The sequence below is a fragment of the Vigna angularis genome, chromosome 2, assembly GCF_016808095.1.
Source record: "Vigna angularis cultivar LongXiaoDou No.4 chromosome 2, ASM1680809v1, whole genome shotgun sequence".
NCBI classification, from domain to species: Eukaryota; Viridiplantae; Streptophyta; class Magnoliopsida; order Fabales; family Fabaceae; genus Vigna; species Vigna angularis.
The window spans coordinates 12,012,886-12,026,797 of NC_068971.1; the positions used below are offsets into that span (position 1 = coordinate 12,012,886).

At 32.4% G+C, this 13,912-nt stretch overlaps 1 protein-coding gene across 1 annotated transcript; it reads left to right on the top strand.

The window, feature by feature from the left end:
* The first annotated feature begins 7,277 nt into the window (after positions 1-7,277).
* On the top strand, positions 7,278-11,576 carry LOC108329396 (leucine-rich repeat receptor-like protein kinase PXC2). Its single transcript, XM_017563573.2, has 2 exons — positions 7,278-9,639; positions 9,853-11,576. Exons 1-2 carry the CDS (start codon positions 8,177-8,179, stop codon positions 11,294-11,296), a joined length of 2,907 nt encoding a protein of 968 aa, XP_017419062.1. The 5' UTR covers positions 7,278-8,176; the 3' UTR covers positions 11,297-11,576.
* The last annotated feature ends 2,336 nt before the right edge of the window (positions 11,577-13,912 follow it).

Below are 13,912 nucleotides of genomic sequence, written 5' to 3' on the forward strand. Positions count from 1 at the left end.
CTATCCTAGGGGCCAGGGCATTAAGCGCCTCATTCCAGGGGTTAGGATGCTGAGCGCCAGATTTCTGGCATTGAGTGTTAAAAAACTAAAGCTAGGGCGTTGAGCGCCAGTTTCTAGGCACCTGAGCGCCACCTTGGATACTTTTATACTTATATTTTAAGTGAAGTGTGATGCATTGTTAGGTATGTTTTAAGTGTTTTCCAATGATGTATTGTAAAGTATGTTGAAAGGTTATAAATGTAAGTGTGCAATGTAAAAGTAAAAAGATGTATGTACATGGTTTCAAAGGTTTTCAAATTGTTGAAAGTGAGCTCCAAGGTGGAATTCTTGGTGTAGTTTCAAGTATCATCAGTTTGAATGCAGGGAGCTTAGTCATTCTCATATAGAGAGGATTGATACATGTGGTGAGAGTAACAAGAGGTCTTAGTCTTGGGTGCTTCCAGTATGACCCAAGGCGTGGAACGGACTAACCTTGTGTGTGGTAGGGTGAAACTCATTAACAATGGCTTTGTAAAGTAGTAGAAGCCACCACAAGTGCACAACCCGCCATAGCTCGACATTCATTCTAAATCCGAATAGTCCATTCATAATAGTGTCATGCATAAAGTGTTTGATGATGGTGTGGTGATATGTTTGTTGTATGTAAAATGTTTCAATGAGTTTCTATATAAATATCATTCCTTATTTGTAATCTAGCTTACCCTTTTATTTGTGCTTGTATTTGTATGTTTTTCTGTTCTTTTTTCTTGCTATGATCATTCTGTGGGTGTGAACAAAGGGATATGAGGTTTTCCTGGAGTAGACACTAGATGGAAGAGATGTTGCTTAGTTGTTCTTGATATTAGCTTTTGTAAATAGTTTTGGTTAACTCATATATAAAGTTTTAAATTTATAGTTATTTTGAAATGGCGGTAAATAATACTTTATAATTCTTTCTCTAACTGTTCTTTTATTTTAATTATGTAATAACTATTATATAGTTTTATGTTATGTTTTGAGATGTTACTGTATGTATATATATTAAAAAGATAATTTTAAATTCTTCACCTAATAATTTCAAGTTAGCATATCACATTGTAATGTATCATACTGTCTTAAATTTTAGTTAAGAAATTTGTTGAGATTGTTGATAGGGGAACACTGGTTTAGCTGAACCCACAATCTCAGTAATATTTGAGTTTTTTATGATGAGAACACATAATTAATAACACATGTGTATTTTGTGTTACATGTTCTATGCTTACATGTTATATGAGTATATGAGAACATGATTGTGTTGATTGCTATGTTGTTCATTGCATTTCAATGAGTTATATGTGATTTTATACATGAATGCATGACACATGTTTTTGGATGAAAAACCACAAACACTAATGTTGAACTTTAAAATGTGTGGCAAAACAACAAGTTTGAAATCGATTACATTATGGGGTGAATCGATTAAAACTCGTGTTTTTACACAAACTTTTCAAGTGTGCTGTGAGAGTTTTTCAAAGAGAAAAGTTTTCACAACTTTGCATAACATTGTTGCATAATCGATTGCATGCGATATGTATTCGATTAAGTTTGTTACTGTTTTGAAATTTGTTAATGCTTGAAATAACTGTTACAACGGCTATATTTTTAAATATGTTGACCAAGCATTAAATGTTATTCGATTGCATTAAATGTGAATTCAATTAAGTGCTTTGACTGCTACTATCTATTATAACTGAATTAGTGTATTCGACTGCATTAGTAGCTTAGTCGATTAAAATGCGTCAAAGATGTGATATACTATAAATTGATGCAAATTCGATTTCTGTAGAGACTTTTGTGATTCTAACATTTTCATATTCTTTTGCAGAAAAGTGCAAAGCTTACAGAAAGAGAAAGAGCTCTAAGAAACTAGTTTGACCGTGGTGATCAACTAGGTGTGATTTCTTGAAGAGCAAGATTGTTGAGTTTCTAAAGTATGATCTATATGCACATTTGGGTGTCTATTGCAAGATCAGGTTCTACAATCTGCTGAAGATTGAGTTGAGTTCCCTGTTGTGATTACAAGAAGAAGGACGTGTTGCGTTCTTGACTTTGAGGGTGCCTCAAAGGGGTTGGACTGTAGAAGAGGGGATTCTTGTTGCTATTTTGTTTGTATATTGCCTATATTTTGATTAGAGGGTTAGAGAGGTATTTTATATTTTTGACGTGAGGTTTCTATAAAAACCTTGTTATAAAATCCTTGATCATTATAGTGTATTGATTTCCTGTGGTTGGAAGGATATTAGATGTAGGCTTGGTCGAACCAGTATAAAAACTTAGCGTTTGATCTTTCTTATCCCTACTTTGTTACATTCAATTGATTATACTTTTTACGCATTCTATTAATTGGTGAATTTTTTTTGAAAGTTTTAAATTTTATACTTTACCAATTCACCCCCTCTAAGTGTGAGAAATTGAGTCATTCTTTTTTAACAAAATTTAATGAATTAATGTAATAATTTTTATTTTTGATATGGTTATTTATAGAAAATCCAAGAGAGAGACAAATTAATCTATTGAAAGTGTAAATTAGTGAACTTAGGTAAATATATTAATATGAATTTTATAAAAAAATTAAAGAATTGTTTTATGAAGAACTATGGTGAAGTACTAAAGATATTAAGATAATGTATTATACATATGTGTTAATAGTTAAAAAAATATTAAAAAACATATTTAAAAAGAGAAGTTGATTGAATTATTGATTGATAAAGTCTTTATACGAAGATATGGAAAGTAAAAAGCTACATATTAAATGTGTCATTTAAGAAATGATAGGGACCAACAAACACACTTAATGTGGTTCATACGAGTAAAATTGTAATTGTAAATTTTGAGAAGATATAAGAAATTTTATTTTAATGTTTGCATTTTTTTTTATAAAAGGGATAAATGTTTTCTTAGTAAGACATATAATATTATTTTTTTTACTGTTGTAGTGCTGGAGAGAAAAAGTAGTTTTTCATTTAAGATTTTGTTTTTATGAGCAAGATTGTTATTATTTTCTTCTTTGTTTTAGAGACTGATATATCATAATAAAAGTATAAATTTTGTTATTTTTTTTCATCTTTTAGTTTAGCTGTTAGTTATTATTATGTTATTACTTTGGTGAGTAAGAGTGATATAAGAGCTCAGTTGATGATAACATTCCGCTACTATTCATATGCATGGTTGAAGACAATAACGAAGATGTAGAACGTTGTAGTTTTGTTTATTACAAAAGTTGAATACATGATATAACTACCTAAGTATAAGGAAGTTATCCAAAATCAAAGGCATAAGCAATAAACGATTATTGTGTATTATGAACTTGCATAGTAGAATCATGTCTTTTAGATAGAACCACATAAGATGTAGTAAAAGAAACAAGTGTTAATATACAAAATATTCACACCAATGAAAACATAACTTATATAATAAAAATAGTTAACACCAATTTGATTATATATGATCGATCCTTCCATTACCTATTAAAAAATAAACATCATGAGTGAAGATTTAATTATTTTAATCAAAATCTCCGAGTGAGTAAAATTAAAGAGAAAAGTTTCACATAAAATCAAATTCATTTTTAATTGCTTTTATTTATATAACAAAGAAAAAAAAAACATTTTCTTAAAAAAAGTCATTTTGATACTTGCTTTTATTGGTATAGAAAAAGACAAAACACATTCTTTTCTTTTTTTTATAACTTATTAGTATTTAAAAAAATAAAAAATTAAAAATAATTCTTATATAATATTTTCTTAGTAATTATATTTTTTATTTTAAAAAATAAAATAGTATTATTATTTTGGATTAAAAAACTTATATATATATATATATAATATTTTTTTTTCTTTTTATAAATTACTTTTTTATTTATTGTCTTTAGTAAATTGTTTTATTAGCTAAATGAAAGATAAACAAATGACAAATCATATTTTTCGTCACGAAATTTTATAATTTTTTCTTTTTTAGTAATCTCTTTGCCATTTACATTTATTTATTTACTTTTCCTTATATTGCGGTTTACTTATTTTATTCTTAATTTGTTTTTCTACATTAATTTACTTATTTACCTTCAACACAAGTTTTATCATTTTCTAACTTTTCAATTTTTATAATACCAGTATAATATCTTCAAATAAATTTATGTTAGGCTTGTTGTCATGAAGATTTTATTAAAAAATAATATATGAAGATTTTACTAAAAATAATGTAAAAACCATATTAAACTTATAATAAAATTAAATTACATATACAACTAAAATAAATATTTATTATGAAAAGTATCTATGATTTCTTTTACGAAAAAAATTTCATACATTAAACTCATATAAATATAAATACATATTCCTTACCATATTAAAAAATTAATATTAGTCAATTTTTTTCGCATTTAAAAAAGTCCTTAATTTCTAGAAGATTTAATATTAATCTCCTTTAGCTTATCCCTATTAGGTTTTTATTTAATTTAAATGGGTTCGTTGTCCTTTTTAATATTAGAATCTTTTCTCTCATAGTTCATATTAATTATATTCACAAGCTATTTTTAATTTATCTAAAAAATGATTCTCTTTAGATGTTAAGGGATCAAAAACTTCTGTTGAACTATCATAAATTGAATCTAATTGTAATAAACCATGCAAACTATTCACAATTAGAGTGACATCCTCCAAAGAAGACATATCAGTCAAGGAATCAAAATTTAATTGCATGCTACCATCTAGATTCTTAAAAAAAATCTAAACACAAATATTATTATGATTATCCATGATTGACTTAGACGGTGATTGAGCAACAAGTGGTATCTCTGCTACAGGTGTCGTCATAGGTCCATATAGGTTTCACCATAGGTTCCATCATAGACTCCACCATAAACTCCATCATAGACTCTATCACTACTACTTGAGCTAAAGAGTCCCTGGTCCTCCATGATTAACTTAGACGGTGATTGAGCAACAAGTGGTATCTCTACTACAGGCGTCGTCACAAGTCCATATAGGTTTCACCATAGGTTCCATCATATACTCCACCACAAACTCCATCATAGACTCTATCACTACTACTTGAGCTAAAGAATCCCTGGTCCTATCTTATGTATCAACCACCTTTAGACGATAATATTGTTGTATTTTTGTACCATTTGTTTTCTCTTTGCCAGAAATAACATTGACATATGTTGTAGCGATCTACAATTAGATAGATCATGACCAATCATTTTACAATTTGAACAAAATAGGAAAAACTTCTCATACTTCACATCAACAATAAACACAAATCATAGTATTTCCTCAAAATTTGATTAGGAAAATAAAATGACAAATCAACATCAACCAAGACATGTGCAAATAAATCTCGAGACTAATTATTGATATAATCATTTAAAGATAAAGGTGTACCAATTCTGCGTGTTATTGAAAAAATCGCTTTTGGCTGCCAATACTTAAAGGAATGTCATGAATGCTAACCCGATATTGAGTTTACATGAGTTTAAGAAAAGTTAGGACAAAATATTGTCAAAGAAAGAACACAAAGAGTGTTAAGAGATAAATTCCAAGTTTCAATAGTCAAAACCTTTTGCATATCATCTAAAGAAGAAAAAACAAATTCATAAACTCTTTGTGAAATAAAATTGCCTTCCATTGATCCAAATGCTTTCAAATTACATAATTTTTTATATATTTATATTTATAAAGTGTTTTAACTGTAGTTGATATCTTCAAATTGAAATTTATGATATTACTAATCTAAATAAAAATAATTTCATAATTTTAGTTTTAATCTTTTCCTTAAGGCTCTGTTCTTTTGAGTGGATTTGAGAGGATGAATTTGAGGGGATTTGAAGATAATTTTTTTTGTCGTTTATTTGAGTGAATTTGGAGGTAAATGAGAGTGAATTTGGAAATAAAATTTGTGAGAATTAGTATAGAATTGTATTGACATGACAAATTAAAAAAAATTATTTCCAAATTCACTTTTATTTACCTTCAAATTCACTCAAATAAACGACAAAAAAAATTATCTTCAAATCCTCTCAAATCCCCTCAAATCCATCCTCTCAAATCCACTCAAAAGAACAGGGCTTAAAGGTTTAAACCAAACAAAGTAAATATTTTGAAAAAAGAAAATTAAATGTAGCAAGTTAACATGTTAAATTAGGATTGTTGGAAAAAGTTGGAGTTTAGTAAAGCCTAGAACTATTTGAAAATGAATGAAATTGAGAAAGTGGAGTTTTGACTCTCATTGCAGCAACGTTTGTGAAAACATAATTTGGTTGGTTCCTTTTTATTCTTCCAAACAGATCCTTGTCTCCTTCTGCAATTAATTGTTTCCACAGGCATCAATGTGCTTTCATCTAACTCTGATCAAGTTTTCAATTTCACTGCACGATTCAGTGAGGGAGGACCATCTTTTATTCTATTATTATATTCTGTCAAATTATCAATTCTTGTACTACCTTTCAACACCAATTATAATAATTTTGCCAGATTAAAAAAAATCAAATAATGCAAACTGTAATCATAATACAACGTGACAGAAGAATAATAGGTGGAAAATCTGATAGTAATGCATTTTTTCTCAAATTCTATAATTCTTTTTGCAATGAAGAAATTGTTGATCATGATTAGAGAAGCATGCTTTCATGTTAAATTTGAATGATTGTATATATTTGAAATTATGAATGGTCGTGTTTAAATGACGTTGTGCTGTACAACTTCGGTTGATAATGATTTTTCATTTTCATGGTTTATACTTATTAGTTACTAAAATATTTATTTTCTCATTTATAATATTTATAAATTATATACGCCGTTTCAGCCACTTGAAGAAGTTGAATAGTTTACGCTAATTTTAGAAAGTTAAAAGAAAACTCTTAAATTTGTTAATGGTCGAAAAGTTCTTTTACGAAAAAAAATAGCTAAAAGATTATAAATGAAAAATAAAGACAATAGTCTATTCGATGGCATATATCATATGAAAGTAATAAATATATTTAATAAATAATTTAAAAAATTACCTTAAACTCGACAAAAGGCCAAATTTGTTACCAGAAAAGGCCACCTGGATCACATTGGATATTGGTTTGACCATCCAACGTAGTCCTATCCGACCATAGAAATTTTATATTGTGGATTATTTAATATAGTATTTATTGTTTTAATTCTTATTTCATTTTATTTTTAATACTATTATACAATGCATTGAGTTAGATTTAAATAATAATAGTTAAAAAAAGAAGAGTACAGGAAGCAACATACCATAAATAAAGCTTTTCTGCTATAAACACATGACACATACAGTAGAAAAATACTCTCTTTCTCTCTCTTTCTCTGTCTTTGACGTTAGAAGCTTTCAATGCTTCACTTTACTCTCTCTGACACTACCCAGAAGGCATAGAAGACTTAAGAATAGAACAAACCAAACTTCACAGCACAAGCACTAATTTATACTTTTCTCTCTCTCACACTTTCCATTCTTCAATCTTCAACGCAATTCTCATTTCCTCTGTCTCTCTCCCTCTTCCATTAATGGCTTCTCTTACCTCGAGGCCTTCTTTATTATAGCTCTGCGTCCCTTTCGCCGCTTTCCCTGGGAATCAAAATCGAATACTATCAAAGTTTCCTCCTTTTCAAATTTCGTTTCACACCCTCTTAAAAAAAAGTCATTTTTTTTCACCCTTTTATTTTCTTGTTAAATTCGTTAGTGTGAAGTGAGTGCTCTTCTTGAAGGGAGTGATTTTGAAATTCTGAACAGGAAAAAAGAAAAGGCCAAAAGGGAATTTCCTGAATTTGCTTTAATTTGTTTTTCTCTTTTTCATCTTCACATGGCTTTTATTGTCTAATCCTTTTATTTATTTATTTATTTATATATTTCCCCGTTTGTTTGTTTCTACTCCTTCCTTTTTGTTTATATTCATTGAGTTTTGGATACTTGCAACTTCTGTTTCCATTTTGTGTCCTTTTCTAAGCAACCGTGCCACTGTTCTAAGAAGAAACTTCTCCTTCTGTTTGTGAGGTGAGGTGAGGTTTGGTGGTGCATATGTTGGGCTTTGTTAGGACCTACCGACCTTTTCTGCCGGTTATGCAACCTAATGATAACAGAGTTGTTTTTGTCAAGGGGTAGAATTTTGTTGAAATTTGAACATTTCTCTTCATAGCATCAATCTATAAATATGATGCAATTCAGCGTGTGTGTGTTGTTTCTGGTTCTTCTTGCACCGCTTATGTTGGTGGTTTCTGCGGACACTGGTTTCAATGATGATGTTTTGGGTTTGATCGTGTTCAAGGCTGGTTTGGAAGATCCCAAAAGGAAACTCTCTTCTTGGAATGAGGATGATAACAGTCCTTGCAATTGGGAAGGTGTGAAGTGTGATCCTTCATCCAATAGGGTCACTGCTCTTGTTCTTGACGGGTTCTCTCTTTCTGGGCATGTTGATAGGGGCTTATTGAGGTTGCAGTTCCTTCAAATTCTCTCCCTTTCAAGGAACAACTTCACAGGGCCTATAAACCCTGATCTTCCTGGCCTTGGGAGTTTACAAACTGTGGACTTAAGTGACAATAACCTCTCTGGGGAGATCCCAGAAGGGTTTTTCCAACAATGTGGCTCTCTCAGGACAGTTTCATTTGCCAAGAACAACCTCACAGGTAAAATTCCCGAGTCCTTGAGTTCCTGCTCCAATTTGGCAACTGTTAACTTCTCCTCTAATCAGCTCCACGGGGAATTGCCTAATGGAGTGTGGTTCTTGAGGGGGCTACAGTCACTTGATCTGTCGGACAACATGCTGGAGGGAGAAATTCCTGAAGGCATTCAGAATCTGTATGATATGAGGGAGTTGAGTCTCCAGAGGAACAGGTTTAGGGGAAAGCTTCCTGCGGATATTGGAGGCTGCTTACTTCTAAAATCACTTGATTTGAGTGGTAATTTTCTCTCTGGGGAACTCCCTCAGTCAATGCAGAGACTCACTTCTTGCACATCACTTAGTTTGCAGGGAAATTCATTCACAGGGGTCATTCCTGACTGGATTGGGGAATTGAAGAACCTAGACATGCTGGACCTTTCTGCCAATTCATTTTCTGGTTGGATTCCTAAGTCATTAGGAAATCTTGACTCTTTGCATAGATTGAATTTGTCCAGGAATCAGTTGACAGGAAACCTGCCTGATTCTATGCTGAACTGCAACAAGCTTTTGGCTTTTGACATCAGCCACAATCACTTGGCAGGCCATGTTCCTTCATGGATTTTTAAGATGGGTGTGCAAAGCATATCTCTTTCTGAGAATGGCTTCAGCAAGGGCAGTTATCCTGCACTTACGTCTACACCTACATCTTATCATGGTCTTGAGGTTCTGGATTTGTCATTCAATGCATTCTCTGGTGTGCTTCCATCTGGCATTGGAGGACTTAGTAGCCTACAAGTCTTCAATATCTCTGCTAACAATATCTCTGGTCCTATTCCTGTGGGTATAGGTGAACTTAAGTCTTTGTACATTATTGACCTAAGTGACAACAAGCTTCATGGAAGCATTCCTTCCGAAGTAGAAGGGGCAATTTCACTCAGGGAGCTAAGGCTGCAAAAGAACTTCCTAGGTGGGAGAATTCCAGCCCAAATTGACAAGTGTTCGTCTCTAACATTTTTGTAAGTTTTCTTAACATCGTAGTTGCACAAATGTTTTGTTCTTTGTTACTTAATCTGACTGATTTGTGTTTACAAATTGAGAAGGCCTTTTTTTTGTGTGTGTATGCTTCTGTAAAAGATTGTTGAGAAAAATTGACTTGTTCTGTGAGTTAACATACCTACAATGTTTTGTCTAATTGTTTTCTGTGTATGCTTTTACATTGAGTTGTGCAGGATTCTTTCTCACAACAAGCTTACTGGTTCAATCCCTGCAACCATTGCAAACCTCACCAATCTTCAATATGTAGATTTGTCATGGAATGAACTCTCTGGAAGTTTACCCAAGGAGTTAACAAATCTTTCTCATCTTTTCTCATTCAATGTATCCAACAACCACCTTGAAGGTGAACTACCTGTGGGTGGCTTCTTCAACACCATCTCCTCCTCATCAGTCTCCGATAACCCATTGCTGTGCGGTTCTGTTGTCAACCACTCTTGTCCGTCTGTTCATCCTAAACCTATTGTCCTGAACCCCAATTCTTCAGGTTCCAACTCCAGCATTTCCTCACAGACCCATCGGCATAAAATCATACTAAGTATCTCTGCTCTTATTGCTATTGGAGCAGCTGCTTTTATCGCCATTGGTGTGGTGGCTATTACTGTCCTAAATATCCACGTGCGTTCCTCAATGGAGCGTATGCCTGCTACATTTGCATTGTCTGGGGGAGAGGACTATAGTGGTTCGCCTGCAAATGATCCAAACTATGGCAAGCTTGTCATGTTTTCTGGTGATGCAGATTTTGCTGATGGAGCACATAACCTTCTCAATAAGGAAAGTGAAATAGGCCGTGGTGGATTTGGAGTTGTTTATCGAACTTTTCTTCGCGATGGGCACGCAGTTGCAATCAAGAAGCTTACAGTCTCCAGTTTGATCAAGTCCCAGGAAGACTTTGAAAGAGAAATTAAAAAGCTTGGAAAGATCAGGCACTCCAATCTTTTGGCACTTGAAGGTTATTATTGGACATCCTCCTTGCAACTCCTTATTTATGAGTACCTCTCAACTGGGAGTTTGCATAAACTTCTGCATGATGACAACAGCGAAAACGTCTTCTCATGGCCACAAAGGTTCAAGATTATTCATGGCATGGCAAAAGGGTTGGCCCATTTGCATCAAATGAACATAATCCACTACAATCTCAAATCAACCAATGTTCTCATTGATTGTTCTGGTGAGCCAAAGGTTGGAGATTTCGGCTTGGTGAAACTACTGCCAATGCTAGACCATTGTGTTTTGAGCAGCAAAATTCAAAGTGCACTAGGGTACATGGCGCCAGAATTCGCTTGCCGGACGGTTAAGATCACCGAGAAGTGTGACATATATGGTTTTGGGATCCTGGTGCTGGAGGTGGTGACAGGAAAAAGACCTGTGGAATACATGGAGGATGATGTGGTGGTTCTCTGTGACATGGTTAGGGGTGCATTGGAAGAAGGCAAGGTGGAGCAATGTGTTGATGGAAGGCTCCTCGGTAACTTTGCTGCAGAGGAAGCAATTCCTGTGATAAAATTGGGGTTGATTTGTGCATCACAAGTGCCATCAAACCGTCCAGATATGGCTGAGGTAGTCAACATACTAGAGTTAATCCAATGCCCTTCAGAAGGACTACAGGAATTAGAATGACTTATGTTGCAGTCTTTGAGAAACAGCATATATTGCAGTACCTGGTGAAGAACAATCCGGTTAAAAAGCTCTACACATTCAAAGAATATCATTCAGTCACCAACTTTTGTTTGTTCAAGTTGAAGTTTTCTTCTTTTGCTCTCTTAAATTTTGTTCATCTCTTAATGTATTACTGGATTTTTCTTCACCAGTTAGACGACTGATACAAGGATAATATATCATATATCATATATCCCTTAATCACACATTTCCCTCCAAAGAATGAAATGCATTTTCTGAACTTTTACCTGTTTCAATTTTATGGTTTCCTCATGCTGGGACAAGTTGTGCGTTATTCATGTTGGTAGTTGCTATCAAGTACCCCACCTCGTATATGGTACACTGCTAAATGACACTGAACTTTAATGACTGTGAAAAGATGGTTCACACGAATACACAGAGGCCAAACTCTGCTGCACTTTAGACAGACTTTACTATGGAACACGTCAAAGACAAATGGAGATAAACCCAAAGTTTGGTCTATAGAGACTACACAATAGAAGATGTTATTAACTTGTGTTCTATTATGCACACACATATACTACTATTATTTTCATTTTTGTCTGTGATAATGTAACTTTTGTTGATCCCACAGTAAATAAAATTCTTGTCTAATCCATTGAAAATCTTTATTTATGGTTGAGAATAATCTTCAATACCATGTAAGAAAAAAATATTATAAACTGTTTTGGATTAAAAATGGTGTAAAGAACATGACTTTTACTATTAGAAGCAATATGATATGAGAAAATCATCACTTGAAAAAAAAGAAAAAAGTTATGTTACTAATGTGTATGTTTTGGTTGAAAAACGTTGTATATATAGCTTGCTTTTCCATTTCCTCTTTCTGTATGAAAACAAAGATGAGATTTAGAAAAATTAAAAGGAAAGGGGAACAGACAGAAACAAACACTCAGAAAGAATAATTGGAAGCAGCCAGAAATAATGCACCGAAGAAAAAGCATCATTTGCTTTATTCACACTTTCAAACCCAACTCTAATATTTTTTTAATTCTCTTTAGTAGAAGAGTGGCAGTTGATGATAGTAATTGTTGGTGGTAGTAAATTTAATAATTAAAGCTTGGACATGAAGTGAAAAAAAAAATGGCATTGCTTATATAAAAAAGATTGTTGGAGAAGTGGCACACAAACAACACAACCTTATCAAATAGGCTTTGTTGGTTCGACATCATGAAAGCACAGGCACAGGATGTCCTTAAAAGCACCACCAACTCACTAGCTTTTTCAAATGGCAACATTTGGTGCAGTGCATGGCAATCATGCCATGTTCCAACTTGTGAACTGTTTCTGTCTTGAAAGAAGAATAAAAAAAATATTGCACACTTTAATCATCAGAAATTATGTTCCATGTAGCTCATTGATTTACGTTCACGCTACCATGTACAAAGATGATTGTGTCTACGTGAGAAACAGTAAACAAAAGCAATGTGCAGATGTCTCTGCAGATCATTATACCATCACTGATCATGAATGGTTGGATGATAATTACAATTAACCTACTTATAACAATGCTGTGTTTTTTGCTTCAAGCAAAAAACATTCTCAAACAGTTCATCATTTGCTGATATTTTAGTTTTTGTAATATATGACTTCATTAAAATAAACTTTGAAACATGAAGTGGTGGTGTAAGAAAGAAATGATTAAGATGAAGTTTGATGAAGTTTGAAATGAGTAGGAAGTGAAAGTGGTCGATTAAAATAAACTTTGAAAGCATGTTGGCATCCATGGATGTGCACCTTTTGGTTTACTTTGTGGAGACAAAATGACACACAATCCATGAACTGAATGAGCATGTAGAGGGCTAGATAATTGTGTAGCAGAACTTGTGCATCAAATTTTAAACAAAACTATTCTTCACCGTCAAGAACAGCATATTATGGAACCACAATAATTACTTAGTGTACATCACTTTTGCATAAGAACAAAAGAACCCAAGAAGAGTCTGATATGTGTCATATTTTTCATTTATGATGATGCTCTGCAATATTCAATGGATCAGATTCAAATATGGGATGTTTGGTTTGAAAGAAGTCACGTAGAATGTGAGAAAGTAATTTGAAAATAAATATTCAAAGTTAGTATATAAATTATTAAGCTAGAAATATATATTTTTTTGTGAAAAATTAAATTGTACTTATGGTTTCTTTTAAAAACTGGTGACCCTTATCCCCACCAACTTAAATTAGCCTTTTTGTTCAAGAAAAAGGCTCATTGAAGTCACCAAATAACATTAGGTTTTGAGAGTTTCTTTTTCCTCTTACGTCAACCTAAAGCGTTTGACTTGAAATAGTCAAAGTTTAAAGTTGCTTTTGAATACTGAGTTTATGACCAAAATAGCTTTCTTAGTGAACAAAAATAAATTTAATAAAAACTTTTAAAATAAAATAAAAAAAGAAGTTATTTAAAAACTAATTTAGTGACCATTGTAATTAAAATAAAATCCTTAGTTTGGTTCTACAAATAACCAATTTAGAAAGTCTTTTTAAAACTTATTTACAATATTTCTTTTAGTTTCTCTCTTTCACTCATGATTGTTTTACTTTGGTTGTCTTAGA